Genomic DNA, 10,110 nt, shown 5'->3' with positions numbered 1-10,110 from the left:
CAATCTCGAGTTAATGCAATGAGCACATATGCTCATTGGTTAATGTTAAGAGGGAAAAACTTGCGCTCTTTCGAAATTCACACCTAGGTTTAATGACATTTGTAAAAAGAAGCGAATATGCCCATCCCAATAAATGTGATTTCACTGACTTTCGTTATGTTTTGTTTGTTCGTTTGAATAAAACGAACCTTTTATTGAAAGGTATAGAGACGTTTTTCACGGGGAGTCGCAACTTGAGCATATTTTTCGGAGGGCGTCACAATACCAAAAAGTTTGAGAACCACTCAACTAAAGTATAAATTGGATCTGGTGGAAACAAGAATTAATAATAATTTGAAGAAGGCAATTGTGAAAGAGAGTATAAAATACCTACTGGATGAATCTATTGAAGAACATGACAGAAAAATTTCCACCCTGATTGATGAGTCTGTGCCGAACAACACACAGTCACACAGCAAATGAGTGTTGAGCCTTGAGGCCATGTTCAGACAGACAGATAAATAATTTTGTAAACATGCTGGACGACATGAATGGCATTCAGGCTACAAACACCACTTTTCAATGTGATATTCAGATTGTGCAGGCTAGTCAGAATTTTATAAATGCGGAATTTGAAATACAAAAAAGCTACTTATCCGATCTTCAAAAAAAAAGTCATGACGGACCCCTTGCAATTTTTTTTAATGATTTCCAGCTTTTTGTACAAAAATAAAACATTAAAAGATCACACAACAAAAAATCAGTGCGCCGTATAGTGAAAAAGAATAAAACGAACTAAAGTATATGACGAAGTTTAATGAGATGGGTGCACTTGTTTCGTTGTAAAACAGCATTCAGAAGCGGAATGGCATAACTTAATAAACTGCCTACTGTAACTCCCTCCTACCAAACGTGCGAAAAGGAAAGGCGTGGGCTACACCTCTGCAGTTAGTTAACTTATAATGGCAGCAATTGAGCTCTCTCTGTGAAATCACAGTGGGACAGCGTGATCGAAACAGAAAGTGAAGAACAGGTGTCTCCAGCAGTGATTGCGAAGCAGCAAAAGGCGACAAATGTGTATTTGCAAATTTAAGCACTTCATTTTTGTATTATCAAGCTATAAGCCGTATAACAGATTCCTTATTTATTAAATACCTACTGGTAGAATCTATTAATGAACATGATAGAAAAATTTCCACCCTGATTGATGAGTGTAACAGCCGTTCTTTGTGACCTGGACGACACCGACTGCACACTAGATATTTATTAACAGTTCAATAACGCGGTCTTTCAAGCCCCAAGTTTGTATCCTCAATCCAGAAAATCACACAACTCGAAGTATACAGTGACACGGTTATCTTAATACAAACGTAAAAACAAATCAATACAAAATACTTGCAATAAATAAATAATCATACACAATTCGGCCTTTAGAAAGCCTACTCAAATTTATGAACACAATTATCAAACATAGTTAATTATTAAGTCGAACCATATTACTATTGAATAACTTGCAGCCTTCAAATCAGAAAGAGTTACAAATTATAACATACCGAATTTGTCTGCTATTCCAGGCTTAAATTATCATAAGTTGAACATGAAATCATTCGTCAATGAAATCCGAACAAATCAATTAAATAAACTATAACTGTAAAATCAATCACAAAAGGCCATTTAATGCTCACAAAATATCCCTAAATTAGGTCTATGTGGGCAGCCATAATCTACATTATTTAATCGTCCTACAGTCAAAACAGAAAGCTAAGGTCGCTGAACAAGTTTAACTTATTTACAAATTACAACGAAACGAGCGCCATTCTCTGCAAAAGTAAAGCGCTATCTAAAGCAAATTACCGAAACTATCCATGTCTAAGCGAGACATGTCTGGGCAAGCAATTGCCACGAAGACTCTCTCAATTGTTTCGTAACAAAGTGTGTAGAAGCACACTGTCAATCAAGGGAAATTACGGCGTCAACAATAACAAATAAATTACTACACAAGTTAAACGGACGCAATGTTTAAGTCAATACAAAAATCAAGTGAATGCGATTCTCGATGTAACATTCCCCCAGCCAGATGTTGGAACCCAGTGAAAACATCTTACTCACAAATTTCTTACATCGAGGATATCACACACTTGAAAACATTTTACTCATTAACTCTATGAATCAAGCACAACTTTGCAATTGGCCTTCTCAATAAACCCCTGGATGTCTTCACAGTAACTTGACGCACAGCTCCAAGTTTATCAGGTGTAGTTTCCATAACACGTCCAGTCTGCCACTTCCCCCTGGGTATAGTATTGTCTACAAGTAGCACAATATCACCAACTTCCATATTACGTTCTTTAGAGGTCCATTTCTGTCGTGTCTGAAGTGTGGGTAAGTATTCTTTGGTCCATCTGATCCAAAACTGATCAGCTAAATACTGAATTTGTCGCCATCTTCGTCGAGTGTAACAGTCCTTTTTGTCGAATATGCCAGGAGGTAAATTACTTGTAGGATTCAGTAACAGCAAGTGATTTGGAGTGAGTGGCTCATCATCTTTCGGATCAAAACTTATTGGAGTGATGGGTCTGGAATTCAACTGTGATTCCACTTCACAAAAAATAGTAGCCAAAGCTTCATCTGACACCAACTGATCGTGTAAGAGAGCAACCAAAATCTTTCGAACGGATCGAATTAATCTTTCGTAACATCCTCCAAAATTAGAAGCAGTAGGTGGATTGAATTGGAATTTAATATTCTCCCGACGCAAAAATTGTCCAACTTTGCTTGAATTCCAATTTTCTATTTCTTTACGTAGGATTTTATTTGCTACAACGAAGTTACTACCGTTGTCACAGATGAACTTGAATGGTCTACTTCTACGTGCAATAAATCTTCTTAACGCATTTATGAATGAATCTGCATCCATCGAGTATGCAACTTCCAAGTGTACGGCACGAGTTGTCATGCATGTAAATATACAGCCCCACCTCTTGACAGTACTTCGTCCTTGCTTTACAAGAAAATGTCCGAAGTAATCCACTCCAACATAGGTAAATGGTCTTTCACCTGGTGTGACTCTTTCTTTCGGAAGATCTGCCATAATCTGTTTACCCACAGGTGAACTTCTTCTTCGACAAAACATGCATTTTCTGATAACAGATTTCACCATAGCGCCTCCTTTAACGATCCAAAATCGTTGTCTCAGAGAAGTCCATGTACTCCCCATACCAGAATGATGTGTAGATACATGATGTTCTCTTATAATCATCTCAGTTACATGATGTTTATGTGGAAGTATAATCGGATGTTTAACATCGAAATCAACCGGTGCATTTCTCAATCTCCCACCAACTCTGATGAAGCCATCTTTCACAATCGGATTGAGTTTATGCAGAAAATTTGCAATCTTCAATCTCTTCAGTACTTGTTTCCCAGTTGTACTATGATTGTCGTTCAGCAAGGCATCAATAACTTCGCCAAATTCTTGTCTCTGTATGTATTTCAAAATGTCGTCTCCAGCAACTCGCAATTCTTCAACTTCAAGTTTCTCATTGCACTTATATTTCTTCTTCTTCTTATGAAGGTATTCTTTGAATCGAATCATCCATGCACTTGCTTTTTTCAATTTATACCATGTTGAGAAATATGAAATGAATTTATCCAATGGCTTCAAAGCAAACTCAGAAACATAATTCGCAACAACTCGTGGCTTGCATCTTACAAATTCATCAGGAAGCTCAGGTAACTGTACTGGCGGTTTAGGCCAATGTTCCTCTTGCTCTTGGAGAAATGATGGTCCCTTCAGCCATCGTTCATCCATCAACGATAGTACCGACAATCCTCTGGATGCATCATCTGCGGGATTCAAATCTGTAGGTACATATCTCCACTGTAAAGCATTCGATCCCTCTTCAATCTTTGCAAGTCGATTTGCCACAAATGTTGGAAATCTTCGTGATGTATTATTAATACTCAAAAGCACGGAAGTTGAGTCTGTCCAAAATATCGACTCTATTTCTTCGAAGTCCAATTCACGTCTCAGGAATAAATCTAATTTGACTGCAAGAGCGGCAGCAGTCAACTCCAGCCGTGGTATTGAAACAGTTTTGATGGGTGCAAGTCGAGCTTTTCCTAAAAGAAACGCAACATGAATCTTCCCATCTTCATTGATTAGTCGCAAATACGATACAGTTCCATAGGCAACTGCAGAGCCATCTGCAAAATGGTGTATTTGACGAGTCACAATATTGCCAAAACCAGACGGCGCAAAACATCTTTGCATGAATATATTCTCAAGTCCGGGAATATCTTCAAGCCATCTGTTCCACAATGAATTTTCACTATTCGATATTTCATCGTCCCATCCATAATTATTTCGACATAACTGCTGCATCAATATCCTTGCCTTTAGTATTACAGGTGCCACTATTCCCATCGGGTCAAATATCGAACTGAGTACAGACAAAATCCCTCGTTTTGTTGCGGGTTTTGATTTCACATTAACATCAAATCCAAAACAATCTTCTTGGATATTCCACTTTATTCCGAGTACTCGATCGATCTTTTCAGGTATTAAGTTTACACTTGACGCAGTGTCTGCTCTGTCTTTAGCAGGAATCTCCGACAGAACTTCAGGATTGGAACTTTTCCACTTTGCTAGATGAAATCCTTTTTTCTCCAGCAATTTATTCGTTTCTCGAACAATATGAATTCCCTGGTTTACAGTAGATGAGCCATTCAGGTAATCATCAACATAAAAATTTCGCTCAACTCCTTTGACAACTTTTTCGTCAAATTCATCTTGGTGATCTTGAGCCGTCTTCTTCAAACTCCAATTAGCGGATCTTGTGACAAATCACCTCCAGGCCACCACATAAATCGCAATACATTCCAATCCTTCGGGTGTACTTTCACCTGATGGAACATTGCTTCGATGTCAGCCACAATAGCTATTTCATGTTGTCTAAAGCGAGTCACAATATTGCCAAAACCAGACGGCGCAAAACATCTTTGCATGAATATATTCTCAAGTCCGGGAATATCTTCAAGCCATCTGTTCCACAATGAATTTTCACTATTCGATATTTCATCGTCCCATCCATAATTATTTCGACATAACTGCTGCATCAATATCCTTGCCTTTAGTATTACAGGTGCCACTATTCCCATCGGGTCAAATATCGAACTGAGTACAGACAAAATCCCTCGTTTTGTTGCGGGTTTTGATTTCACATTAACATCAAATCCAAAACAATCTTCTTGGATATTCCACTTTATTCCGAGTACTCGATCGATCTTTTCAGGTATTAAGTTTACACTTGACGCAGTGTCTGCTCTGTCTTTAGCAGGAATCTCCGACAGAACTTCAGGATTGGAACTTTTCCACTTTGCTAGATGAAATCCTTTTTTCTCCAGCAATTTATTCGTTTCTCGAACAATATGAATTCCCTGGTTTACAGTAGATGAGCCATTCAGGTAATCATCAACATAAAAATTTCGCTCAACTCCTTTGACAACTTTTTCGTCAAATTCATCTTGGTGATCTTGAGCCGTCTTCTTCAAACTCCAATTAGCGGATCTTGTGACAAATCACCTCCAGGCCACCACATAAATCGCAATACATTCCAATCCTTCGGGTGTACTTTCACCTGATGGAACATTGCTTCGATGTCAGCCACAATAGCTATTTCATGTTGTCTAAAGCGGAGAAGAGTTCCAAGTAGAGAATTTGCCGAATCCGGGCCTCTCAATAGTTGGTCATTCAAGGAAGTATTCATACAACGTGATGCAGCGTCAAAGACAACGCGTACCTTGCCTGGCTTTTGTTCAGAAAACACAGGGTGATGAGGCAAGTACCAAACTGCACCTTTACGGCCAACTTTATATTCATTCGAGATACGTTTTGCAAATCCAAGACAAATATATTTCTCCATAGTATCACAGTACTTCTTTTTCAAAACAGGATCACTCTTCAATTTTCGTTCAATGTACTTTAAGCGTTTCATCGCAACACTTCGATTGTCTGGCAAATCAGGACATCCTGGCTTCCATGGCAATGGTAACTGATAATGTCCGTCCACGATCTCAACTGAATCTTCCATCAATTGCAATGCGTATTTGTCTTCCTTAGACGTTGATGGAATAGGCGACAGTGAAACATCTTTAAAATCACTTTCCCACAAACATTTGATTTGCTGACTCAGCAAGTCTTCCTCTTGCACTTGAACGCAATGAATGTGAACATCACTGTTTCTCTCGTGAGATAAAGCTGGTCCAACCAATGACCATCCTAAAATGGATTTCTTCGCCTAAGGTTCATTGTGTTTCCCTCGTCTCTCCTCCATTGTCCAAAACGCTTTAGGGACATTTACCCCAATCATCAACATCACATCTTTACACGGCAGAGTAGGAATCTTCAATCCCTTCAAATGTGCATAACTTTGTACATCAAATTGTGCTTCATTAGCTTTAACAGGCAGTCTATCAACAGTTAGCACATGAGATAAATCAACACTTTCTCTACCATCAAGTGATTTTACAGTAAAATCAACCGCATAACCATCTTGTGATGTTGGTACCGCATTCACAGTTGTCAACGAAAACTGCGTTTTCTTGCCCCTCAACTTCAATAGATCAAGAAGTCGCTTATCACACAAGCAGGCAGTAGAACCTTCATCTAGAAATGCATATGTTTCTATTTCTCTCCTGTTGGCGCAGATCTTGACAGGGACAATATTCAAAAAACATACTGCTGAGCTTTTTGAAGTCGCATATGCTTCAATTTTTGACTCATTTATACCAGCAGCATTTTCTGTCTGGGTACATGTCTCTTGTTCTCTTCTGTGCAATAAAGTATTATGTTTCAACCTACACCCGTCAACAGTACAAGCAGGTGGTTTACGACAATTTCTCGACATATGACCATATACAAAACAATTATCGCACAATCTTGCCTTTCTAACAATCTTCAAGCGGTCACCGTGTGACTTCTGCAGGAATTTGTAACAGTCAACAAGTTTGTGTGACGTCTTTAAACAGTCAGGACAGACATCTCTTCCCTTTTCAATATGTTTTGCACTGGTAACACTGCTGTCAACAGCTGAAGTCACAGCAGTAGAATGAGCGTGAATCTTTCGCCTATTTGATGATTGAAATCGTAAACGATATTGCTGTTCTTGCTCCCTTCGAGCTCTCAAGGCTTTTCCATAAGGCGTATTTGCAGCCGCAGCCTTTTTCTTCATAAATCGAACAAGATCTTTAAATCTCACTTCTCTATCTTGTCCATCTAATTCTGCCACTGATTCTTCCCAGTTGTTCTGCAACTTGAGAGGAAGTCGTAATACGATGGACAAAATAGTATCAAAATTATCCAAATCCCCAAAATATTTCAAATGAGTCAAAGTGACTAAACATTCTTCTAATGTTTGAGAAAGACGTAACAAACCTTCGTTATCTCCAGGTTTCAACCATGGTCCTTTAGTCAACTTTACTGAATATTTTCTAGCCACAAGCATTGGTCGACCGTATGTCTTTCTGAGCAAATCACATGCCTCTTTATAACCTTCATCGGGTGGCAACATTGTACAGTGCATAATCAGTTCCCTCGCATCACCTTCGCAGTATTGTACCAAATATGACAACTTTGTACTTGAATCATGTACTCTTCTATCAATATTTAAGTTGAAGTTAGTGATAAACCGGACATATTCAGTCTCTATTCCACTGAAATGCAATAATTCAGGTCGAGGTCTATCAATTCCGTCTTGCAACATAGATGCCATATTGCCCAATAAACTTTCCACATTCGGTGACGATTGATCATGTGTGTTTCTTTGTTGTGGGATGTGTGGTTCTGTGTACGGTCGGTTCACTGATTCATACTGATCAGGAATATTCACATTCACATCATCTCGCACATTATCAGTAGAAGCAGGTCTTCTAACATTTAGTACAGGATTTTCCATTCTGACTCGAGATTGTGATAACAAATCTAATGCTGGCAATTTAGGTCTCACATCAGGAGGCTTAGATACCGGCACTCCTATTTCATTCACTGGTACTTCTTGGTTTTGATTAGGTGAATGTGAACGAGACGTATTTTCATATAATGACATACCTTCGCCTCCCTGAGAAGCATTTTCCCATACATCGGCTGCTATACAGGCTGATTCATATGCATGCTGCAATTCCAAACGCTTTGTTCCACTTTGAGCATCTTCTTCAATTTGTCTAGCTCTTATTTCCGCATCGCGTTTCAGCTTTTCAGCTTCAATTTGGGCATCTAATTTCATTTTCTCTGCTGCCATTTTTGCATCGTCTTCTCGCTTTTTTGCGGCATCTTTTTCTACTTGCTGCCAAATACTAGCATGAGCAAGTTCTCTGATGGCAATGGCTTCTGTACGTTTAGTACTCGAACTTGAACTGGCACACGAACGACGGGAACTTTTCCCAGAAATTATAGAACGTGCTTTAGGGCTATGTGTCGATGATTTATGACCATCAGCGTCACTCTTTTTGAACCAATCACGTAAGTGCACATTAAATTCTTGGAACTCGCGCAGTTCACACTGGAAAAATTCGCTGACATTTCTCCGATCTTCTTCAGAACGTAAAGTACTCACATGAATTTCATGAGCATTTGAATACTCGGTGAACCGTTTGTCAATGTCAGCACTTTTCAATTTCAACAAATCTCGATTTTTGTAGTCTGACATAAGTCTCTCAGCATCTTGATATAATTCCTTCATACGAGCACGTAACTCTTCCAAATTTGATTTCGAAACAGATTGCGCATCCATAATGTACAATAACAGTGCTCATCAAACATGAAACACAAAAGTTTAAATGTTCAACACTAGGATGATTTCTTCAATTTTGACGATTTACCGAACTCCTGCCGGCATTCGACGATACTTTATTTATGCAAAATCCAATGACTTTATTTGCATAAATTCTATAACTTTATTTGCGGAAATTCGATAACTTTAATGTAACAGCCGTTCTTTGTGACCTGGACGACACCGACTGCACACTAGATATTTATTAACAGTTCAATAACGCGGTCTTTCAAGCCCCAAGTTTGTATCCTCAATCCAGAAAATCACACAACTCGAAGTATACAGTTGACACGGTTATCTTAATACAAACGTAAAAACAAATCAATACAAAATACTTGCAATAAATAAATAATCATACACAATTCGGCCTTTAGAAAGCCTACTCAAATTTATGAACACAATTATCAAACATAGTTAATTATTAAGTCGAACCATATTACTATTGAATAACTTGCAGCCTTCAAATCAGAAAGAGTTACAAATTATAACATACCGAATTTGTCTGCTATTCCAGGCTTAAATTATCATAAGTTGAACATGAAATCATTCGTCAATGAAATCCGAACAAATCAATTAAATAAACTATAACTGTAAAATCAATCACAAAAGGCCATTTAATGCTCACAAAATATCCCTAAATTAGGTCTATGTGGGCAGCCATAATCTACATTATTTAATCGTCCTACAGTCAAAACAGAAAGCTAAGGTCGCTGAACAAGTTTAACTTATTTACAAATTACAACGAAACGAGCGCCATTCTCTGCAAAAGTAAAGCGCTATCTAAAGCAAATTACCGAAACTATCCATGTCTAAGCGAGACATGTCTGGGCAAGCAATTGCCACGAAGACTCTCTCAATTGTTTCGTAACAAAGTGTGTAGAAGCACACTGTCAATCAAGGGAAATTACGGCGTCAACAATAACAAATAAATTACTACACAAGTTAAACGGACGCAATGTTTAAGTCAATACAAAAATCAAGTGAATGCGATTCTCGATGTAACAATGAGTCTGTGCTAAACAGTGCTCCGCAACCTTTTCTAACATGCGGCACACTTATATAACTTGCCAAATTCGACGGCACACCACAACACACGAAAAAAAAAGTGTAACTTTGTTTTATGTTCATATTTCAATGAGAGATTTGTGGTTGTTTTAACTAGCACAATCAATCGCTCTATATTGGGATCAATACGTGAAAAAGCAACTCGAAATTCGTCGTCAACATCTTTTATGCAGGATCGTTTATCGTTTTTGATCAGTAATGAAGAGGAAAAGCTTTGTTTGCACATATAAGTTGTGCA

At 38.3% G+C, this 10,110-nt stretch overlaps 1 protein-coding gene across 1 annotated transcript; it reads right to left on the bottom strand.

Moving 5' to 3' along the window:
- Nucleotides 1–2,128: 2,128 nt before the first annotated feature.
- LOC120333093 (uncharacterized) lies at nucleotides 2,129–9,805 on the bottom strand. Its single transcript, XM_078117618.1, has 5 exons — nucleotides 9,301–9,805; nucleotides 6,342–9,105; nucleotides 5,619–6,278; nucleotides 4,885–5,418; nucleotides 2,129–4,792 (listed from the first exon to the last, which is right to left on the bottom strand). Exons 2-5 carry the CDS (start codon nucleotides 8,766–8,768, stop codon nucleotides 2,129–2,131), a joined length of 6,285 nt encoding a protein of 2,094 aa, XP_077973744.1. The 5' UTR covers nucleotides 8,769–9,105; nucleotides 9,301–9,805.
- Between the last annotated feature and the right edge of the window lie 305 nt (nucleotides 9,806–10,110).

This window comes from Styela clava, chromosome 11 (assembly GCF_964204865.1).
Source record: "Styela clava chromosome 11, kaStyClav1.hap1.2, whole genome shotgun sequence".
In the NCBI taxonomy this organism is placed as follows: Eukaryota; Metazoa; Chordata; class Ascidiacea; order Stolidobranchia; family Styelidae; genus Styela; species Styela clava.
This window is presented reverse-complemented; position numbering and strand designations above follow the sequence as displayed.

Bases quoted from the DNA above. Each gene is read 5' to 3' on its own strand.
- LOC120333093 (XM_078117618.1), bottom strand. From the start codon at position 8,768: ATGGATGCGCAATCTGTTTCGAAATCAAATTTGGAAGAGTTACGTGCT. The intron at 6,279-6,341 runs GTAAATGTCCCT...AATGAACCTTAG, and splicing joins ATGTGATGTTGATGATTGGG to GCGAAGAAATCCATTTTAGG. The intron at 5,419-5,618 runs GTGAAAGTACAC...ACTGTAAACCAG, and splicing joins TCGAAGCAATGTTCCATCAG to GGAATTCATATTGTTCGAGA.